Raw genomic sequence first — 24,524 nt, forward strand, 5'->3', positions numbered from 1 at the left:
TGCATGTGTTTATGTGTGTGTATGCACATGTGTGCATCACGTCTTATACAGTTTGTTTTTATATTGTGTGCACTGATAGCAGATTGTAAAAGAGATGTGTTGTCAGGGCCTCTGTTCCTGTAATGCGCTCTAGGCATTTTCACAGCAGGGATTGTATTCTTTATTTAAAATATTGAGATTTAGGGAAGAGAAATACTGTAATTTCATTCTAGTTTCAAATGAGCATTTATTGTGTGTCGCTAAAAATGCTTTTTCACTCTCTCTAATACTGATTCATGGCTTTCCTTCTTAATGTTAAAGGATCATGCCAAAAACAGCATATTTTGGGACCTTTACTGTTCTAATGGACATTTCTTAGAGACATACAGACATGATACACAGATCATGTAACAACTTTGACCGTATTACATTTCAAGTTACTCTTAAACCACTCACACGGATTGTTAAATTTATGAATAAAAGAAAAGGTCTCAGATCAGACAATATTTGTGATGATGGCTTCATGATAAAACAATATCAATAATCATAATAATGTGTAGTTTTCATCAACAGAAATAATAAAAAGTTGAATACATGCTGTTTATGCATTGTGCAAGCACAGTGAGGATGTATAACAAATGACTGGTACTAACGTTCAACCACAGATTTGTAAAACATTTGTCATTCTCCACTCATAAAGAAGAGTTTACAAACAACAACCTACATGTAACGTTTATGGTCATAACTGAAGAGTACAAAAATTCTATGACAGATTCTAGTGAGAGTCTGTTTCATTTTGGCGATGTAGCTGTCCTGTTGTACACTGAGTTCTCCCAATTCAACAGTACTGAAAGGGGCCCCAACATGCATCCACAAATAAAAGTTCCAGGACTTTCCTCCTCTTGGACTGCATACATAAAAATCTCTCAGCCTTCCTGTGTCCCCCATCCATGTAGAATTACTTATGAGGCTGTCCAGCTGCTGAGGCAGGTCACCACTCAGCTCCACGCTGACAGCAGACATCACTTAGCCTCTGACTAACCCTGTGCACCTCGAATGCAAGTCATCTTCCAGTAACGGGACTAAATCACTGTTGGCCCCTGCCCCTTTTTGAATTGTTCAGGACTTTGATCATGGCCGAGCCTCAATTGCCACTTCTGCACATCAGGCTGAAATGGGCGAGATCTTCCAAAAGTTTATAGCATGGGACTGAAGATGTGATTTGTTTTATTGCTGCTCCAGCAATAAATTCACTTCTAGGACCATTAAAATAGGGAAAGGGTTCACATTTGTCCACCATATTAGATGGTCAAGACAAACTGTTTTGTACTGTATAGTATCAGTAGTGGACATTAACTAGGTACATTGAGTCTTTAACTGTACTTAAGTACACATTTAAGTACTTGTACTCAACATAAGTATTGGCAATATCACAGCTTCCTACTTATTCTCCATCACATATCCAATGGAAATGTACTTTTTACCCCACTACATTTGTCAGACAGCTTCAGTTACTTTTCTTGTGTAAACTATGTATCTCCAGATGTGTTAATGCTAAATGTTTGTAATAGACTGAAGGATTACCTGTTTATGTTTATGTTGACAACATATCATATTCATGCTTTAGAAGTGGCTTGGATAAGCTGGAAAATGCATCATCACGAAGCTGAAAACAGACATATTGTTTTTGATGTATGCATTGCTATAGAATAGACAACTCAAAAGTATATGGAGTACTTCAAATGAGCTCAACCTATTCAGAAACATATACCAGTAAAATATAAAATACTGTACACATTTCTGCGGCTGTAATTTTAATCCAAAAATATCAGATTGAATAAAAAATAACATTTTATTGCACTAGGAGTACTTTTACTCTTCATACTTTAAGTTCCTTTTTGGAGATATTACTAAAAGGATTTTACTTAACTAAAGTTTTAAATGATGGGGTAGTATTTTTATATAGTACTTTTGTAATAATTGTGAAGGATCTGAATACTTCTTCCACCACAGCTGTTGAACAAAACAGAGAAGTCGACATTATACTGTACCAGAAAGAAATATGCTTCACACACAGATATTTTTTTAACATATTGATGTCCCTGACTCTCCATAATTCAGTTGGTTGAACTGAAGTACATTGTCGTCATACATGTACTCTCTTATTTATTAGTCTAAGAATTATAACTTTTCCAGTCCTGCTTCTTACTCCACTCCAGAAACACTCTACTATGAAACCAGAGCTCAGCTGACTGATCTTCTCCCTGAGTTTCATTTTGCATCTGGCATCAAGATGCCTGAGGAATCAGAGAACCTTTTTTTTTTTAAGGGAACTTAAGTGACATAGATAAGAACTAAGACTTGGCCAGGGCTGTTTGATTGTGTAATAGAGAACAGGTTTTTTGTGTGGAGAGCTCTTCTTTCTGCTTTTCCTTTGACATTTTCTAAGTCTATCCCAACTAGTCTGCCCGAGCTGTAAAGTGTGATCACATTTGGCCTAACACTGCACCATTCTCATTGCCTCTTCTCAGGTGGAATTATGCTTGGCCCTGGCTTTGGACCTATTTCCTGGTTCTAAATTATGGTTGGCACATCAAGTTTGGTGAACCATGGTTACAACTGCCTGAGGTTTTTTATGGGGGGATATATTCACAATAAAGCTTTTCAGGATTTTGAATATTTCTGGACTGAAGCTTATTCTTTAGAAATACTTGAAACTTGACTCCCTTTTGTAGACATTTCTTCTGTTTTCGCCAGAAATTCCGCCGTCGATAAAAACACTGAACCTTTCAGCTCACTTTGGAAAATATGTTTCTCAATAGGGGACTTGCAGAAATCTGTTGCTGTCGGGTTTACTTATCAGCCACTGTGAATATTAGTTTGACTCGCTTCCCTGGATGATTCGTTTCGGAAAATATTTCACATATGTAGATCTACTTTTATAGTTTTAAAAAATGTGTTGTCTTTACATTTTATGTGCCTTGATTCCATATTGTATTTGGTAACATGAAGCTTTCCGCTCTATTTTTTATCCTGCCTGTCTGTTTCTCTTCTAGTCATGTGTTTGGCCTCGCTAAAGAAAACACTGGCCATGTAGTCCAACAGGAAATACTCCCACATCTGGTGCTGGTTCAGAACATCAACATGAAGAAGTGGGCTTTATGGGGAGTTAATGTGCCCCCTCTCTATCCCAGCTCCTGACACAGCCCCACGTACCTCCAGGCCACCATACGCACCCCCCTTTAGGCCTTACACCCTTTACACTGCTCTTCCTCTGTCTGTGTGAATCTTCGTGGGAAGGGCGGAGCGAGGGAGGGGGTTCCTAAATGGTGTGAGGAGTCCAACCTTTTTCTGCTGCCTCTATAAGAAATACATCTCTGATTCACACTTATTAGTCACACTTAAGAACGGCGCTCAAGAGCTCCTATTGGTGTTGAGGCACCTCAGCTATATGCACAGTCACACACATTCATATATACTTATATAGTGATGTTTAGTCATATACTGTGACTCATATAAACATTCCACTGAAATGTCTGACAGTAACTCTCAACCTGCTCTTGCACATTTAGAGAATATTGCTTCCCGGCTGGCACAGCCACACACACATACACACCTCTGCACGGCTTGTGCTCTCGCCCAGCCTGGGGAGCTTTTGCTCATTAAGATAATATTATGGTCTGCTTTGGTATCAGTCATCCCCCCTCTTCCCTAAACTGAGTATATGATAGTTATTAAAAAGTCTGTTATGCTTGGGAAAAGGTTGTCTATTTATTCTGTTTTCAAACTCCATTCTTCCCGTCAGGAGGAATTATTGTGTATTTGTGCGTGCGTGCGTGAGTGTGTGTGAGTATACAGAGTACAACTGTGGCCTTTATATACTGTGTGTTGAGCTTTTGCCAATTTTGATTGATGACTTTTTGATGACATAAAGTTTTAACAGTGTCTTCTTCTCTCCTTGCAGGTCGTGTGACCCCCGAGCAGCTGTGCTCCTACACGCAGCTGTTTCGCAACAGTTGGGGGGCTCTAGAGAGTCACTGCGGGTTGCTCCAGCTGGGCCTGGCCACGGCCCAGACACTCCGCCACCCCAACCTGCCCCGCTGGGACTCCTGCCTGGCCTTTGAGCGGCTGCTGCTGCAGGTCCGTCCTCATCTTAAACAAATCTATTGACCATTTTTGTTACAACCGATGGCAAAAGTGAAAGTCTCTTGTTTAAAATGTGATATCCAGCACTCAAAAAATGTATTGACAGACACAAACCTTTTTAGGTTCTTTAACTGCAAAACAATATTTCTATTTAATATTAAGGAACTATCTAAAAGTATTTTGGATAGTGATTTTCAAAGTTATTCCTAAACCATGCCACCCTGATAGAATTAAGGACAAAAACTGTATATTTACTGGCAGTATATGATGATGATTAAGCTGGTGATTAGTCTTTCACATCTTTCCCTTCGGTAAAGATTTTATTGCCAGCGCTCTGCAGGTAAGTGGGTACTTGTGGTTCTCTAAACGGTGGCCAGAATGTTGTGTTAACTGACACAGACAGGAAAAAACGCAGATTCCTCTCCTTCATAAACAAGGTCGGTTGTGTTTGTAGTGAAAACATTCAGATCCAGTAAACATTGCGAAAAATGCCAGATTTCCACTCATGTTATTTAGAAAACATAGGGATCTAGTTTACCGGGGCAGACTGAGGCGGATGTATACGTGTGTTGGACTTTTGAAAGGTCAAAAGTGTTACAGGGATGACCAACAGAGGAGATGAGGAAAAGTTAGACTGTAAGAATAAATAACAACCCAGACGAGCCAGTCATCAATTCTACTCACTTCTTACTCTAACATGTTTTTCCAGATCGCAACCTGTGATCAGTGTGTGTTCTAAAACCTTTATATCAGCAGGGTAACCAGCTAAACAGCGATGTACTATGAATTAACTAATGCTAAAGCCATTTCCCCTGTGTCATACCTTTCTATTTTCATTGAGTCTTTTCATATTCCTGAAGCTGTAATGTAAACAGTAGAACAGCAGAGTATTTAGGAGCTTATTAAAGTAAATCACGGAAAAATAAAACAAGCTTGCAGCAGTGCCCCGTGCCTAATTGGAATTTGAAAACAACCTCATAAACCTTGGACCTCAGCTGGGGCCATTGCTGGTTTATTAAATAAAGGAAGAAGACTTTAGGGCTTAAAGTTCCAGTATTCATTTACTCTATGACTCCACTTTGATCCTCTCTATGGTTATTCACTTTACCTGGATCATTCAAAGACAAGGTTCTCACCACTTTGTTTAGTTTCAGTCTCAGAACGACCAGGCTTCTGAGGTGACTGTGCCGTCAGGTATGAGTGGGTCTGATTAAACTGATGGCGACTGTGTTAGTAACAGACAGTTGTTGTATTTAGCTTTGGATAGCATACATAGCACTTGGCCTAGATTCAAATCGACATTCTTCAGGAATCAAATCTCATAATCAGGCCTTGAGCGCAATGTGAGAGCTGGTGTTTGCAATCAAAACGGGCTGGAGTTTTATTGCAGTATTAAAGGAAATGAGCTGTTTGTCCTCTGTGCCCCCTGTGTTTATTTAATTTCCATGCAAGGTTTACGCTTTGGCTCGACATGGACAGAGAGAAGTTAATTACATTACAAAATGGCCGGGTGAAACGCCTCTCAGCTCTGCCTCGTGGTCAAGGCTGTGTTTGCTCTGCCTGAGTATGTTAGGGCTGCTGTGGGCACGACTAGGCAGAGCCGGACACTCCATCGAGGTGGACAGTGCGAGTTCATTCAGGCCAGCTCGTCTGTGGTGCTCAGTGCTCAGTGGCCACTGGCCGTACTGAGGCAAAGGGCCGTCAAGTTCATGGACCGGCCTAGTTCATTCCACTCCAATGATTTGTCTGTTAAGTATTTTGTGACTTAAACAACTCTTTCTGAGCTACAACACAGTGGTTTACCAAACATAATATATAACGTGGATGTCATGACAGGTCCCCAAAAGTGACGCTAAAGTCTAATGATTGTCCTGGTGGCTGGCTGCAGTATAGATCATCAACCCTGCCTCTCCATTTTAGTGGATCGAATGGACTAAACTGAAGTTATTAATTTTATCAACGTTTTAGCTAGCTCTTATAACACTGAGTTTTTTTAATGTGTACATTTTTTACTTATTTGATGACATAAAAACTTGGTGAAAATTCTTGATTGACAGCTGAGACTGAATTGCGATTGGTCAAACACGTGTATCAGCGGGACCTCAATACTGCGGCTTCATCCCCTGATGGCCATAAGTGATGTCATCTGTACAACGTTGGCAGTATTCTATCCTGGTTATTTTGGCATCATTTCTGGATAGTGGATTTTTGTAATCAGTCTACAGCTGTGTCACAATTCGTGGGCTGCCAAGACTGCAAACTCCGAACCGAAATTAGACAGTCTGGTCTTCTAACATGTGTAAAATGTTGGAAAATGTTTGGTGCTTTGGCAGACTTTTAATGGCTGCCTTTGCCAGTGAGACGATATACCTGGGAGGTTAATAAGATTTTGGCTCAGCTGTGGTTATGCAGGTTGACATGTTAGTTGGACTGTGATATAAATGTGGTTAGTGTGATATATAGTGTTTATACTGCAGTTGGATTTATTACCCCCACAGTATACTACTTATATTTATGTGAAATGGCCACATATCTTCTTGGCTGGCACTGCCACCCTGCCTGTATCTGTACCCCCACCCCTGCTGCCCTTGGCCCTGGCTTGCCTGGCATGTAACTGGGTTTTTGGTCTGAATGGGGCAGATTGAGTAGCCTTGGTCCAGCTCCAGCCCACAGTTAGAGAATGTGTCTGCTAGACATGGTCAGCGCTGGTGTGGCCCAGGCAATACTCAACAGACTCCCTCTTTCACCTCTTCCCAGAACATCACAGGCGCACCGCACTGCCCTCCCATCAACAGCCCAGTCAGAGCCTTTCCCTCACCAAGCTACTCCTGCACACTGCTACTGTACTTCTCTCCCAAAGAGAATTGACTTGGAACAAGTTGCAGCTATAATTTTTTTCTAATGACATTTTAAGGCCAGTGCTGTCTTTGAATGTCCGTGCAGCCACGTCATTGAACATCGGAGCGATTACAGCAGTGCAGTAGAGAAGCTAACCTCTCTCACCCCAGCCTGTTGCTTTCCTCCGCTGGGATTACGAGGGCATGCCTCTGCAAACATTCAAGCTCCGAGTTATTACTGGTCACAGCACAGCTCAGACAGAAAGCTGCACTCGTCTGCACTGGTCCCCCATCTCCCATCGGTCACGCAAATTGCCTACCTGGTCCTTTCTGTCTATACAGTATATTTGTATTTTAGTTTGAAATAAAGTGAAGTTTAAATAGAGCTATGAACCCAAACCAATGGCCTTCATATTAATTTTATGAAAATAAAATTCAATGGCAGAAATATATTAAAAATGTATCATATTCACTCATCATTTATCTTCACATACAATAGTATCCAAATCTACTGTATATGCTGCTGTGTCATGTGTACTTGTATACAGTGTGTATATAAAGTAATCGCATACAAGTATTTTTCAGACTGATAATCTAGTCTGTTAACCCCCCACCTCTGCCTAAAGACTCATGACCCTTCACCTCAAACCCTCTTGGGCATAAACTGACCTGTAGAGGTCTGCACTGTGTCAGGATCCTGGCTAGCATCATTTCTTATGGCGACAGAGGAGGAAAATGTTGATATTCCTCCCAAGCAACCTCTTCTTATCTTAGCTGCATGCCACAGACAGACAGGGGGCTGTAAGCCTGTAATTGGCCTTTCCCCAGGGTATAGAGCCTGTCCCCACATCCCATACATTCTCCATCCCGCTGTGTCCCCGTTGGCTCCCACAGGGGGGGATTTTGCCATGTTTTGCTGATTGTAACAAAGGGGTGTGAATGACTCTGGGGCGCTGCCCTCGGATGTCCAACACTGACCTCCCACACTACCCCACTGTTTTACAGCCTCACATCTGGACTGACCGTCTCCCCATCCATCCACTTTTTAACCACATTCTGCCTCATCCAGCCACTCTGATTCCTCTCTGTAGCCTCCTCATCCCTGGGGCAACACAGATCCCCTCACCAAATGAACCACAGGAGGTTCAGGATCAACTCCTGTCTGTCTCCTGACAAAGTGGCCTCTTTGTCTCTCTCCTATCCTTTATCTCCAAACTGTACTTTATGTTGTACCTCTGTTTTAAAAGGGCCACTTTTACCCTTTATCTCTTTTTTTCTTAATTTTATCTTTTAATATAAACACTGTGTACTGTACAAGATGAACTAAAAATGTCCACAGCTCTGTACTTTGACGCATAACAACTCTTCTAAAACTTGCAGAGTTGGAAAAAAGACAGGTTTATCAGAAGAGTTATTTACCTATCTCTTCCTTCCTGTGTTTAGTTGGAGAGGATTACAGTGGGAGAGAAAAGCGGTGATGGGAGTTCACTCCCAGGAAGACCCAGGAATAGCCCCCATCTACAGCTCTCTTCCTCTCCCCCCTACCCCATCTCAAAGCTCATACCCTGAGACGGCTGTGTTTACATTGTTCTGCGCAGCTCAGGCTTAATGTACTATCTGTTTAATAGGCAGAGAGAGGCCTGTTTATAGAGAGGGACCTTTTTAACAGAGGTGATGGTTTGGTAGGCCAGAGGGCAACACCAACTCATCTCACTTCCTGTTATCATTACCTTGCTTCTCTGAGACAGATAGGTGCTTGTAGGGTTCACTCTGCTTTGTGCATTACTTATCCATAATCGCCCCGCCCTCCTGCTGGCCATGATTATGTCAATCCGTATGCCCTGGAAAATCAAGGAATACAAGAAGGCTCAATCTTGTCGACTCATATTAAACCTCAATTACTCCACTTCTCAGCTCAAAAGCAATTTGCATATACTGCATTTTAAATGTTCTAATAAGCGCCTTTCTACTACATGTTCGTCTCAGCCCACTGAACTAAAACTTTATAGGAATTGCTTTGGTGTTAATAGCTGTGGAATTATAGAGCTACAGCTCCTTGAATGTTAAAGCCAAGGGAGGGATGAGCTCATAAAGGTTTAATGCAGTAAACATTTTCTCTTTTACTTAAAGCACTCTTTTTGCTTTAGCATTGTTCTCTTGCGAGTCAGAGTTGCAGTCCGCATCTGTGGATATTTTTCGTACTGGTCTCTATTGTTTGGTGCGGCTGTTAAACTGTGGAGTCAGAACACATTGCATCAGGAGGATTTTTCATGTGGCCCAGGGTGGTTTTCTGGTGGGGTTTTTTGACAGATGTGTTTTTTTGAGGGTTCTGTAGGATTTAAACTGAATGTTTTTCGCAGCCTCAGCCAAAGGTTTTTCTCACACTTTCTTGCAGAGTGCAAATGTTGATCTTTCTTGGAGATCATCCACACTGCTCTCTCAACTTGAGCATACTTTTGCTATCTCAGATCTCTGTTGCACTGTGCTGTATTGTCATGCTGCAGTGTTTTGGTGAGGTGGTCCAGGGAGCAGGATCAGAGGGGGGACTCTGGGAGCTTCCACTGACACCGGTGAGTCAGGTCAGTGTGGTCTGCTGACTTGGCCTCCTGGCGTCAGACTTCATTTGAGCATGCTCCAACAAGACACCACAGACTAGGGAAAAATCCCACAATGCCCAGCATTCACCCTTGGATTGTTAACAAGTAAAGACCATATAAAAAGCTGACCATTAGGAAAGACGTCCAGGGTTTGAGACCCAACAATGACCTAGTGTCCTAGAAAGAGCTGGCCAACGAACCACGTCATACCTTTATATTCCTTTGACTGGCAGTCAACACCTTCCCTCAGTTTGACAGGTCACTGCTAACTGTTTATATTACATTTTTTCCCTGATGTTTCCCTAAAACTATGGCCAGATGTGCTTGCAGCTAAGTGTGTGTGCAGCCATGTGTGCACGCATGCATTCATGCATGTGGATCCTTTAATGTGCTTATTCTGATAACAGTGTCTCAACTTCCTGTTGTCACAAACAGGCTCTCTGTTCTCTGTAGAAAAGCTCGACTTCAGGACAGATTAACTATCAGGTCATTTGTCACTACCTGCTGAACACAGGCCAGGGGAGGTCACAGCCCACAGGACATGTATCTTTGTGTCTTTATGTCTGATCTTAAATGGAGACAGAGACACATTCCAGGATCTTAGAGTGTCTTCCTCTGTGCTTCTTAGAGCCAGATTAAATAGTTTTCATTGTGACTTATCAGTTAAAGGTGATGAGTACTCCAGCAAACAGTAGAAGTTGAGAAAACTTGCTCCCGTTTTTATCGCATCAGATGGACATGACAGTTCACACTCCTCTGTGCTTGGGTGACTGATTATGAATGCTCAGCCTTGTGAGCCCCTGGACAGTGAACTCTGTTTATTTGGCCAGATTTTTGCTGGTTACACATTTAGGAACATGATAGATTGGCAGTGCCCCCTACTGCTAAGGATGGGCAAAAACTTGAATGGGTTTAGGTGGGGGAGTAGGAGTGACCCCCTTAGGTCATGAAATAAAGGTGGGACAAGGACTCCTCTTTGGTGTAATTGTACCCATGTGAAACCCCAGTTTGCACCTCCTTCTCCACCCTTCTGTTCACCCATACCCACCCTCCAGACCATCTTGTTGCCCCAGGGATTCAACTAGTCAACCGGAGGGAACAAGACTGACCAGTCACCATAGTAACTAAGCAGGGAGGGTCAAACCAGGTCAATCAGAGACAGATTTTGCCACCCTCGCTCTGTCATTAATTATCCATACTTCCCTGGGGCATGACTCCATGTGTACCTACATAGCTCAACAGGCTGAATCCAAGTGGTTTGAGTGTATGATCAGGTGAAGCACACCCTTTCTTTGCATATGCGTATCTATGACAAGGTCAGCGTCTTTATTACCAACAGAGAGAGTGCACTAGCTCTAAAACTGGCATGTCAAATGGAAATGTCAAGTTAGCCATAATAACTCAAATCGTTCCTCTGACCTGTGTGATGTTACAGAGACCTTTGGCTCTAAAGGGACAACTTAAATTGGTTAAATGTTTGAAAAGTTCATTGCAGAGCAATTTCAGCATCTTAGTTTTAGGTGTGAGCATATGAGTCCCTGTCCATTTTAAGTTTTAATTACATCCACCAATGAGGTAATGTTTTTCTGTCTGTCAGCAGGATTACGCAAAAACTACTGAACCAAATTAATTGGAACTTGCTGGAAGGCTGAGGTATGGGCCATGGAAGAACTCCTAAAAATTTTGAGTGGAAATTGTTCAATGTCTGAAACATTGCAAGATTCTTTCAACCTTTTGTTAATTTCTTAAGAATCTGAATGCGTCTTGATGACAAAATATCATGTTTAGGGTAGTGATATCTATTATTGCAGTTTGATGTGGAACAATTAAATTAACATCACTGTTGGACCTTGGTGGAGGTTTGCGCTCTTCTGAGTGCCATTCTAGTTTTTTCAATGCTTTGAGCTAGTGACAACTTTAGCTGTATCTGCTTTTGAGCTCAGCTCTCAAATTTGTATTTGTTCAGAGCAACGTGGACGAAAGAAAATAGTTACAGCTTCTTTTCTTTTTTGGCAAGGTTGCTTTGTGTTGTTCTTGGAATCATCTTGTATGAGCTACAAATGAAAATCATCTGTGCTGTTTTTTTTTTTTTGAAAAGGGACCACTCCGCTCCCCCAACGACTTGATTGACATAAGTGTGCAAAGAATAGGGAGACAATCCCCCCACCCCTTTATTTCTCTCTCTCTTTCTCTCTCTCCCTCTCTCTCTCTCTCTGCTGGGGTCTGGAGGCAGTTAAATATCTTTCTGTCATCCTCTGGTTTCATACTCTTACTTTTTCTTGTAACTTTGTCCTCCTCTAAAGCATATGTCTTTCTTCTTCTCTAACACTTTCATCTTTCATTATTAATATGATTGGCCTTGTGTTTATTTGTAGAAATGTATCTCATTATGTCCATGCACTCTTTATTTGGGGCAGAGGGGTGTATCTGGTACAGCAGTGAGAGGGACTGTAGCCACATGCTGAAACATCCTGCAAAAGACTGAAACCAGAGCGGCCCATGTGAACATGTACGCATTGACAAAATATTTGTAAATGGATTTGTAAGAAATGCCTCAGAACAGTTGCCAAAATACTGGATATGTTTAGTGCAATTATGACAAATAGAGATCCATAGCCCGCATGTTTAATAAACCCAGCTCACAGAAAGAAGTCTTTTCAAAGAGATACACATGGCACACAGCGAGTGCATGGAGTGTGCCGAAGTAACCAGAACACAAGGATTACTGGACATCAGTGCATTTCCATATGCCTACAGAGTTATGTTAAAATGTTTCCATTGCCTGTCATAGTTTATACCAGTTAAAGCCAGAACTAAGCCATTCCAGCCCTCCTCACTATACACTTTATACAATAGGAAAACTTGACTTTGCAGACTTTGTATGGAAAACGTCACTAATTTCTCTGTTCTCCCGCTGTAGCTTTCATCTGGAATGGACTCACATGCCCCGCTTCTCCTCCTCTATTGTTCTAAGCTTGGTATATATGAGGACACACATGTGGGCCTGTTTGTCCCACTGCTGTTTTCAGTGAAATGGGGAAAAGGAATAAAAGTAACCCAAAACGAGCACCGACGCCGAACCGCTAATTATGAGTGGGAGAAGGGTATGCAGGGGGGTTGAGGAGAAGACTGCTCACTCTTACTGCCAACATGTGCCCCCCATAACCCCCTCCCCTCAAGTCTCCTGCTTCTTTACTCTCCAGCTTCTCCACCCACTTTTTTTCTGCTTTTGTTATTTAAGATGCTGTGTGCTCTCTCTTTCATGTTAGCTGTTGTGCGCGCCCCATGTGTCTGAACATCACTTCATCTCATAATTTCAGACGCTATTTAACGGTGATAAGGTTTATAGCCCTTTTACATGGTGTGTATTGTGTGTTTGAGAGGCATAATAAATTATGCTGTTTATGATTTGATGAGTGTGTTCAGTTTGGGTGGTCATGGTTTGTGTTGAAATTGTCATCAGCTTTCAACTGATTCTCAGTTGCTTATTGTGGTTATTAGGAGCTGATTGTATGGAAAATGAAGCATTGACACAAACGGCACATTAAACTGCACATCTGGCAACGAGGATCAAAAGTTCAGATGTCCTCGTTCACACTGCACCAGCCGCTTCTCCACATCCTGCCTAAAACACAACAATACAGAGGTTAAACTGCAGAATCAAATTTGTACTTTTGCAAGTTTGCATTTTAGTCTGCTGTTGGCTGAGTCTGCTCCTACTGTTTCTTTTTCTATTTCTTCAAATAGACAAAACTTTTGCTATAAGCAATTGCTCAAATATGTCATCATATGTTTCAGAATGAAACAAGACTTATTATAATAAATACTACACTGAGTTAGGTACACCTTAATCTGATGATATCTAGTGACCAAGCCCTGCAATAAACCTTACATTTGTAAAGCTCATCATATTCAGTTTGTGTTGAGACTGTCAAAGAGTTGCTGACTCTAGCAGAAGTGCGTGGTGTTGCACTGCATTAAATTACAGAAAAATGTTTATCCAGTGTGGGTGGACAAACATTTACAAACACCTCGTGTAGTAGCAGAGGGTTGCTCATCATGTCAAAGTGTCTTTACTTTAAGGTAAATGGTTTAAGTATATATATATAATTTGACATTGAAAACCATTTGCATGTTATTTAATTGACAAGTTCAACAAAGATTTAACTGCTGTATATTATTCTAAAAACATTTTATCATTGTTGGCATTGTTTTCATAACTCATGTACTGTTTTTTTTAATATACACTTTTCTGTATAAATGGCCATCCTGGAGGAAATATCCAGGTCCTATATAAGTACCAATACCACACTTTACAGAATAGTTAGTGTATTATTACTCACTAACTAGTCTTTAAACATTCAATAACTGGTTGAGGTAGAAGTTATTGTTTTTTTTCTTAACAATTTTAAATTTTACCCATCAAATTTTATTTTTATAGCACCTGTCACACAATTCCCGGTCCTGACTGAATTCTTATACTGTATATTTAAATAATTTGGCATTGAAAACCGTTTACATGTTGACACTGTTTGGCTTTTAACATGCATCGTCCCTTACAAATAGCCTTCCTGCAAGAAGGCTTTACATCCTTAAAAAGTACCAACACCACGTTACAAGTAAAAGTCCTGCATTAAAGAATTGGTAAAATCATAATTACCCAGGGGTCAGCATCTTCAGAGTGAATGTGACTGTAGTTTGTAAAGTTAATAATTAGTTAAACTATTAGATAAATGTAGTAGAGTACAAGTAAAAAGTACAATATCTCAAATCTAGCAGAATAGAAATGTAAGATGTAAAAAATGGAAATACTTAAGTTAAGTATGTCAAAACCTAAAGCACTTAAGTAAATCTACTTAGTTACTTTGGGCCACTGCTGGCAGTCTGAGGCCACTACAGACCTGTGTAATACTTATGTTAAGTTACACCTTAAACAGTAGATATGAATAAATATAATATTAGCTAAGTGGTATACGCTGGACACTTAAGCACTTAGACTATCATTGACATTGCGATTCTCACAGTCACGGTGATGTTTGAAAAGGTTAGACGTCTCTGCCACTGTGATGTGTTTAGTCGTCGTGTAGCAGCGAGGCTCTGTGCTGCATCACAGGGCAGACAAACAGACAGACAAGGCATTAGCGATGTGTTTACCATCTGTTCAGGAAGGACAGACATGATGGGAGAGGATGAGGAGCAGAGAGACGTTTTCACAGTGTATGCAGAGCCGGGCCGGGGTGCGTCTGAGGATTTACTGCCTGACGTGAACCATTACTTATCGGAGAAGCCAGTCAAACATTGTCGTACCCTCTGTGGCACATTGTCACCCTTAATTTAGAGTAATGGTCAGAGATTGTCAAAGATATTGTTGTCTTTATTATACAAGACCCACCTGTGTTATGGACCACAAAGGTGACAGGGAGATAATCATGTTGGAAACAGCTGCTGGCATAGGAACCCCCCGCTGACTGAAGGTATAACACCCTGAGCAGCCTCTTAGCTCATTGCTGAGTGCTGTCGAAAGAGAGAAATTATCCATGCAAACATTCAGAAAGTGTGAGAAACGTCATCGACAGTTGCTGACAGGGATGCTTAGTGCACGAGTGTTACACAGTTTGTGACCCAAGAATTCTGGGAAACACAGATGATCCATTAGACCCTTGGGAGATAAAGTTAGGATTAAAATGGGATGGAATAAGGTAGAGAAATTGGGTTTAGTGTAGCAATCCATAAATACCATCTCCCTCACTCCAACACTATCTCAGCTCCCAATCGTACAAGACTGGCTTGCAAAACCTCAGCGGAGCTGTTATTTGATTTGATTTGTGTTATCATTCTTGGTTTCTTGAGTAATCGCAGTTTCAATTTTTTTCAAAGTCAGAAGTTAGGATTTCTCAGAGCTGTGGTTGTCGTTTGTGGGAGTTTTTTTTTTCTGTCACGTCATAAGAGTTTAGGAATCTGTTTAATTTGGCCAGAGTGATGAGTGTAGGAGAAAAGGATGCATTGGGGAATAGGTTAAAAATATAGGAAATTGGAGACAATAATAGAAAGAATGATGTATTGTGTCCAAGGCAAAGTGAGGCTGTATTAATGGTCTGAGCCTGTCTCATTGCTCCTCCTCATAGTGTTTTTAGCTGAGCTATGGGCTTAAGGCTCTGGGAATGTTTGTGCAGTAGAAACCCTGGGTGATGTTGTTTGTATTGTTCTTTTTCAGCCTGTGTGTCGAACCAGTGACAGCAGAGCAGCACTATGTTTTCTTTTCACACACACACACACAGACACACAGATATATATATAAAAAACATGCACCCTGTCTGTCTCCATCCTAACCCCCAACTCTCTGCATTTATTGCTTTCTGCCCCTTTCATGAAATGTGGGTCAATGCTCAGATAAATTGCCAAAAAGGAGATCCATTTAAAGTCCTCCAATATTCAAAGTGTTGTAACAGATGGAATCCATGCAGGGTGATGGGGTGTTAGTGTGCAGACATGTAGTCTGCAGAAGGATCACTGCATGTCTGTGCTTTCTTTCACTCTTGACTGCATGTTGTGTGCAGCCCTCGCCACGACACTTTGGTAAACACAAGCATAACACATATACCTTCTGTTACCTTTGAGTATGAGTGTCAGTGTGCGTGTGCTTGTGTGTGTGTGTGTGTGTTTAGGTGTGACGAGCGCAACCTGTGTTAGCGGCAGCACGAGAGTATGCATGTGTGACAGAGGACTGCTGTGTGTGCAGAATGCCACCCCGTCTCAGGTCTTAGATTACTCACACAAATAGCGTTCTCTTCACAGTCCACTGCTCTGATACATAAAGCGTAGAGGAACGAGTCGCTTTGTATAATAACATATAAGAAATAACACCATTAACTTTACGTCACAAATGCATTCAGGAGCAAACCTTAAGAAAAGGTTCAGGTCTTATCTGTGAAAGTAGAGCTTTTGAAATAATGGAAGAAAAAGAGTTGAAAAAAAATATTTTATCTCCTCCAAACTTTTGTTTTGAAAGTCTCCTCCCCCTGCAACCACTACCCTGATTGTGGCTTTTATTTCCTAACTCCATTTTCTTTCTCCTTTATGTGTGAACCGTGGGATTCCAGTTAAAATGGGTAGGAGAATAAGCCTGTAACTGTTTATCATGTGGCTTTTACACAATAGTGTGTGTGTGTGTGTGTGTGTGTGTGTGTGTGTGTGTGTGTGTGTGTGTGTGTGTGTGTGTGTGTGTGTGTGTGTGTGAGATTATTAACTAATGGATAGAGTTTTGCTCTGAGTGACATCATCACTGTAGAAGGTGGTAAAGAGGGCGGTCTTCATAAGTTGCAAACCACGAAGGCTGAACCGAAATGAGTCAGTCTGGTCTGCGGAGGATTTCTGTGATTGGCGTTACCAGCTTGTCCTGCACTTACTGCTGTCTCCTAGCAACAGCGCTGCCGTTGGACATGAGGAGAAAGTTTTAATGCACCTTGGTTTTTTAACTAGTGTTCTGTGAGCTGTTCAGTCGAGCTGATCTCTGATACTTCAGCACTGGAAGGCTCGTCGCCTTCATAGTGCCATAACCGCCGTGACTCAACTGGTCCTCAAATGCAGCCGCCAAAGGATGCAGCCCCTGAATCACTGTGGTCATCAGGGAGCGTCATGGGAATAACCACAGTCACACCACCATCCCTTCGATGATAAGATCTCTGCGTGGAGGTCCTACTACAATCTCTTCCCATCATCCTCATCTCTGCTCCCATGTTTCCACTCTCTCTCTTTCCTTATTGTTTGTCTTTTGGGATGTTTTTCTTCCTGTTAATTAACATGTTTTAGAACTTTCCTATTTTGAGCATAATTCATCTCTACATCCTCACAGGTGTGTGTATGAGTACAGGGAAATGAAGGGAGATTAGCTGTTTTCCATTTCCCGTGTCTGTAATGAGTGGATTTTATAAATGTTTGGAGAAGAGCAGCCGTGTGTGGGCGTGTTTGTCCATGTCTATGATAGAGATACACGTAGTCGGGACAGTCCAGATTACGATGTAGTATGTATTTACACAGGAAAAACACATGCAATACACTGCCTTCCCTTCATATAAAAACCCTTTTGCCTTCAAACAGATGTGTATGTTACCTCTTTTCATTTACACATAAATACAGTGTTAAGTCTGTGACCTCTGTGTTAATGTGGGGTTCAGAGAAGAAGCCTCTTTCCATATGTGGCACAAGAGTATTAGCTTCTCCTCAGCACACACACACACAACCACACACTCCTCCTTAGAGATGCAGCGAGCGTACCAGCTGTACCCCAGAGTAATGACTCACATCAGAGTACACTCGTCACTGACACAGCTCTCAGTTTATTCATGATGAATTCCATGTTTTATTTAAACAAAAAAAAAAAAAACCTCACCCATGACAGAGCTCTGCATCCACCACAGCAGCCTGTGACGACACCCCTCCTGGGTTAGACACGGCGACGTGGACGGAGCTGAGGTCAGCAATGCAGAATTTGCAATTGCGCAGCCGTAACCCACCTGATACAGAGCTGACAGTTTAAAAATATCCAACACTTCAACTTTAGCCCATTTCCTGTCTATTGAAGCTTTCTCCAGGACGGAGGGATGGAGTTTTGGAGCGAAAGAGACAGACAGTCCTGGTTCAATCAGTGCAGGCGCTCCCAGGCCCAGTGCAACAGTGCCCCCCAATGTCTGAAAGTGCCCCGTAGGTTTTGGGACTGAATTTCCAAAACTTTATCTCCCACTTCAGCAAACTTGCTAATATAAAAACTTAAATTGTGTTTTCCCTTCATAAATCAAACTCAAACACAGATCAGGATCACACAAAATTGGCACAACACGTTTTAAATATCTGCATTCTGGCTGTTCCCTATAGCAGTCAAGTCAAACTCTTATTTTGAAATAACCTCCTTTGTGCTGGTTAAACTTAATCACCATCCCCCCAACCCCCCTCTCCACTTCTGCACCCTCCCCTCCATGTGTGAGACAGAAACTGAAATCAGATGGGCTGCTTTAGTCTTTCACTCTACAAGTTTCTTCATTTAAAAAGAAAAAAAAGGAACAACAAAACAGAAGAGTTGTCTTGTAATATGTCCGTGCCATGTTTCTGATTGGCTACTATGAAAAATACAACAGAGTAAAGGCAAAACGTCACAGTCAGTTGTTTTGCTTGAAGTCCCATCGGATAACTTCGTGGTTGTTACATTCTGCTTCTTCTAGAAACCGTCTGTTTACCCCAGGATGTTTTCTCCCTGCTGGAGCCTCCTGAGTCAATTAGTAGTGGATGTAATGTACTGTCCTCAAGTGTGTCTGCTCACGATTCATTTCTCCCAGTGTGAGAAAAGTGCAGGAGGTTTTTACACGGCCCTGGAGCCTGTGGCTGCAGAGCAAGTCTCATCTGGTGAATTGCGCCATAATCTGTTGCAGCAGATGTGGCAAAAATACAGGCTCATTAATTCCCTTATGTTTACAAACACTTGGAGTGAACTGCCTTAATGCAAAAGTTCCCATTAAAAGCTCATACGTTTTCTATCTCGCTCAGTAGAGAATCAAAAGAGCTGCAGCTCTCAGTGCGATAAGGAGGCAGGATGTCGTGTGCCGGGCAGACACAGTCCAGCCACAGTGACCAGCATGTGGCTGACTGGCGGTGACAGGGAGGAGTGCACGGACTGTATGTTTGTGTCTGTGATTGGGTTCCACGTCTACTCTAAATTATAGCCCTGAAGCTCTGCGCCAGGCCAGCGTTTGACACACAGAGCAGTGGAGGAAAAAACACAGATAAGACAGACTGTGGAGACAGTGGCCTAAAGAGGACAAATGGTGAGAAAAAAGGAGAAGTAATTATAAAAGCTACTGAAAGCGTTTGCATGTATTGACAGAGAGGAAGCTGCCCGTGTACATGCCTCCTCTGGCGAAGCTGATCTTCAGCTGTGCTTTGCATCTCCATGTGCAGGAGTCCATTGATTTCTCTCCTAGCAGTCCAGCATGCAGATCTGTGACCAGGCCGCTCGGCTGGGCAGAAACAAAACAGACCCACCTCGCACTATGTGTGGCAATTCAAGCTCCATTTAAAACCAAAGATTTATGTCTCGCTGGTCCCACAAATAACATCAGGATTAGGCTGGTGAAGCCAGACCAGGCCTTCACCTTACCTTTAAGAGCTTCTCTATGCACTGCCCCATCTATCATGCCATCTCTTTTCTTTTATCAATATCTGTCAAATCAATCAATCAAGCCATCATTTAACTTTTTTCCTATGTTTTCCCTTTTTTTTAACCTGGCTACTCTACTTTTTGTGTTTATGCTCAGGCAAGTACAAGTTGCCCGACACACAGAGTTGTGGTTGTGTAGACTACATTCATTACATTCCATAATTTACTGAGTATTAATAGATTTATTGTAAAGAAACGCCTGGTGTGTTTTCCTTTTACACTGAAGCAGTGTTTTGCTGAGTCGTCAGCTCAGAGTGACAGACATTAAAGCTGCAGCCTATAAAATAAGATACAGTACCATTGACAGACGTTTTGCTTAAGTCTCAGAGCTGTGATGAGTTGTATTCTGCTGTGTACGAACCTACATTTCTCACCTTGTTATTCAGCCTCAGACCAGTGAACAGTTACATTTCCAATGTTAGATTTTATCACCACTATTTAAACAAATCTCAATGGGATAACTTTGTTGTTGTCAGCAGTTAAAAGATGATCAAACTTCTTTGATAATCAGGTAGAAAACGTTCTTTTGAAAGATAAATGTCCACACACAGCTGTCAGGCTTTTTCAAAATCATCTGGTTTTTATTTCATCAAGAAACAGGATGAGAAGTGAGCGACACAGAGAAATGTGGATACACAGGTTTGAATTTCAAGCTAGTTTTACTCAAAGTTTAGTGATTTGATGAACTGGTGTTCTTCATCCGTATGAACCTGTGTGCTCACTCGCTCTTCTTTGTGTTTAGAGTCACATCTCCGCTCCCCTTGTTAAAGACCTGAGGCATTGTCCACACCTTTCACACAAGACAGAATAATGGCAGTAAAAAGAGTGCCAGAGATAAACTTTATTTTTCCGTTCCAAATTTCCGTCTTTTGATAAACAGAAATTTTCCGGTGAACCCAGCTCAAGGATCCATCATTGTCATCACCGCAGGTTGCAATGAGCTCGTGTTCCTGCTGAGATACTGTACATGCACAAATGTGTTGGCAGGCTCAGTTATTCATTTATGAGATGTTTGTTGAAGCATTTGTGAGTTTGCTCTGAGTGTTGTTGTTTACATGTTCAAACTCCTGCCAGCCTCTCTGAGAGCGGAGACATACATGTTTGTTTTCTAGCTGTTCTACTACAAATCAACAGTGTACTTGTACATAATTTACAGTCAGAGTTTAGTTGCTGCCTTCTAACTTCAAGATTTATGTATTTTGTTTGTATTTATGTAGTTTGCCTGTATCCCTTCCAGCTTTGCATGTTGTTATTTGTGAATGCAAACTGGATGTGATTACATATTTTCAAATGAAGCGCATGTGTGCAGATGAGGTCTTTTTTTTGTGTTGCTATGGTCCTGAAGAACTGTCTGACATCCGTGTAAGGTGACTCCTGGCCAGTGTGTCGTTGGTCAGCAAGAACAGCTGACCTCTAGCAACTTTGTTGTTCATGCTACCACAAGGACCCCCACCTTCAACACTGGCCCCTCCCCCAGCCCTGAGGCCCAGAAAAAGGTTCATTGTGCAGGCAGGGAGCGAGGCAAACAGGGCCTGGTTCTGGTTAGCTGTGCTACATCTGAAACAGTCACCTTCCTCCAGGGGTTGCATCTGGAGCTGGTTTCCTGTTCAGGCTGTGCCGGGCAGGGGCGGAGTTTGGCCCGACTCTTTCATTGGGCGAGATTGAGCCTTTATGCACCCCAGGATGGTTGGGATTGCCAGACAGTAATCTGTCAATCACTGGCATATAGATTCAAGCCAGAACGTAATGCAAGAGAGAGCTTATGATTGGTGCAAAGTCCTTTGCAAGAAGCCAATGATACTTTGGTTTTATACCAATAATCCAGCTGCAATTTTAGTCTCAGCCAATCTGAGTTTATTCTAAGGCAAAGAATGTGTATGTTCGCTTTATTTTTCCAAAGTCAATTTGATAAAAAAATAATAGTAATTTGAAGAAATTGCTTTCGAAATTGCAAGCTCTGAAATTAGCATTGTTTTGACAGAGTGATTATTTTGTTATTCTGTAATTGTGTGTAATAGTCACATTAGGACATTGCAGCATGACTGGTGCCTTGAGTAATCGTCTGTAATAATAACGTTAGCTTCCTGTTATTACGGCAGTAATGCTCCAGCTCAGTCCACAATCACTGCCCCTAAAAACGCACTGTTTTTAGACTGGACCCTAATGCTGCATAAATTGAATGTTTTCGACTGATTCCTCTCAGAGTTGATGCATTAACCTGTTAACCTGTACAAATATTCATATGTTAAATAGAATGTATGGAGGACTACAAGTGTCAATAGTAATAGTAATTGTATTTTAGTGGGCAGCAAAAATAGGACTATTATATTTTCACTAATTAAGTAGGATCCATCAATAAATAGTTGAAATGAAAAGGGGATTTACAAAATAACATAAATATTGAATAAGTACATCATCTTACAGATCATTTAAATATACATAATTTAATTAAATCCCAATAGATATTGGATTTACTTAGTCATTTATTTTCTTTTTCTAGCCTCTTTATTTTTAGTTCCATTTTATATAGTTTAAATGAATATCAATTAATGATATTAATTACTTTGTAATTTTGTTATATTGATCTTTAGATAAATGCAGTACTTTTTAAAGATATTCCGTTTTTTCATTTCTTATTTTAGAATTTGTTATTAACTATGTAAATGATTTATTTCTGTTTCTATAATATATACTGTATCAACACTGAACCAGTCAAAAACATTTACTGGCCTTTCATACACATGGCACAAAATCAAATCAGTTTATTGCTGTGTAGTTAAAACTAATCTTAGTCTATAGCTGTTCTCAAGTAAAACACACTATCTGAGTGTAATAGCCTGATTGTGTTATCCAGAGTGCCATGGAAAGCATGCTCTATTCTGCTCCATGCTGTTCCCAGAGGTGAACAGTCCAACATCTTTCCAGGGAGCGTGTGGGCCAGCACCATGAGTCGGGCATTGTTGAGTTTAGTTTCAGTGCTGGAAAGAGCTTTAGTCAGTCTTCCCACTCAGCTTCACTCAGTCTTAGTTCTCTACCAAAGATCTCCATTTCCTGCGCTGGCGCCATGTCATGCAGCTGACAGCAGCTTTTATGGATCTCCTGAAGGGACCCACTTAGAGTGCATGCTTCCTCTCACGTGTGAAAACATACACAAACAGCACAGTTTACAGTTTGATTGAGGAAGGTGTACTGTTGTGCATTTGTTCAATGATGAAAGAAAGAGCCATTACCAAAAAAAACTGAAATACACAATTCTTCTTTCAATAATTGTTGTTAGTAGGTTCACAAATTTTTTTTAAAAATTTAAAAATATGTACAAAAATCTTGTACTATCTATGGTGTGACCAATGGATAAGTAGCCTTCGAAGCCGTTGGTTTGAATCCCTGAATCAGAACTTCCTCGATAAATTCGCAACATAAATCTGTGGGGTCATTTATTCACTGTTGTCTGTGTTTTGCTTCTTTTTTTTTTTTGTGTTGATTCCTGGATGCTTAGAGGGCGTTTAAACACAGAGAGCATTTCAGCTGCGTTTTTTTCAGTCGTTTGTCTCATGCATGTCTGACAGAACAGAAACACTCTGATTTGAATCAATCAGTCACCGATCTCAATAACCATGCTCTCTCCACTGGCTCCATAAAGGCTTGCATTTTTATTGTGCTGTGTAGCAGTAACGGTAGCTAAACCGTTGGATTGTGATGGGAATTTGTTTCTGAAGCATTTTTTACCTTATTTGTTGAAATCCTCTGTCCCTATAGCATCAATAAATAATTGTCTTAAAAAAAATAGCCAGTGTCCCTTGCAAGACTGGATTAAAAGGGCCGATCATTCCCTTCAGACCGAATCACATTCATGTGTTTTGGGGGTGTGGCTTTGATTGGAAGGGCTGATGGGAGGAAGTGGGGTGTGCCTGTTGCATATTTTCAAAGTGTTGTTTGCTCTTGCTAGCTTTTCCAGGATTACCAACCCTAGCTTTAAATACTGGGAATGGGTGTTTTGACTTGAAGTGGTCCAAACTCGTGCCCACACTGTGATAAATGACATGTGATGACACACAAATGTACTCTGCTTCATTTGAAACTATATTTGAAAAGATATGATCACTTTAAATGACTATTCAAACTAAAATCTTTTGTTTCACAGTTTGAGGATGATATATGAAGTCAAATTCTAAATACATAATTAAATGTTTCTGCTTTTAAGAAATATCTGCTTCGTGCAAGATAGCAACATAAAAGGTAGTCATGCTATTTCAGCTCTCAGCAAAGTACCTTTTGACAAATGATGTGGAGGCCCATGGCTCCTCTGTCAGCTCCACCTCCCTGCACTGACCCATACTGACAGCTTGTGATGCCAAACTTACATGGCTGCAGTGAAATGAAACTGTTATTTCTTGGCAGTGGACACGCTTCTTTGAGAACCTGGAGGATCATATGAACGTCCTGCTGGATGTGTACAGACAGAAGTGTTGGAGATTAATAGTTCTAAAGTGAGAGTTGAGAGAAAAAGTATATCATCCATTTGCTTTTCAGCAAGAAATCCTTAATGTTCTTTGTCTTTCTCCCCTCGCTGTGTCCACCGGCAACATGAGCAAGGGAAAGCTCCCAAACATTGTTTGGCTGTTCGAACGAGCGCAACTTGGAGAGGTATTTGATTTCACAATGTTTAAAAAGAAGAATGTGTGGTAAGATTATGTGTGAACGTCCCCAGGGGGCGAGTGTTTGGCTGGGGTCTGAGGCAGGGAGGAGGCCCTGTTGGAA

General features: G+C 41.3%; 1 protein-coding gene across 1 annotated transcript in view; it reads left to right on the forward strand.

Annotated features, from left to right (window-relative positions):
* Positions 1 to 24,524, forward strand: part of scfd2 (sec1 family domain containing 2) — an 87,987-nt gene that overhangs the window by 13,834 nt on the left and 49,629 nt on the right. The window contains exon 4 of the mRNA XM_020081466.2: positions 3,944 to 4,119. Coding sequence (XP_019937025.2) covers positions 3,944 to 4,119 — 176 coding nt within the window. The remainder of the gene's footprint in view (positions 1 to 3,943; positions 4,120 to 24,524) is intronic.

This window comes from Paralichthys olivaceus, chromosome 3 (genome assembly GCF_024713975.1).
Source record: "Paralichthys olivaceus isolate ysfri-2021 chromosome 3, ASM2471397v2, whole genome shotgun sequence".
Lineage (NCBI taxonomy): Eukaryota > Metazoa > Chordata > Actinopteri > Pleuronectiformes > Paralichthyidae > Paralichthys > Paralichthys olivaceus.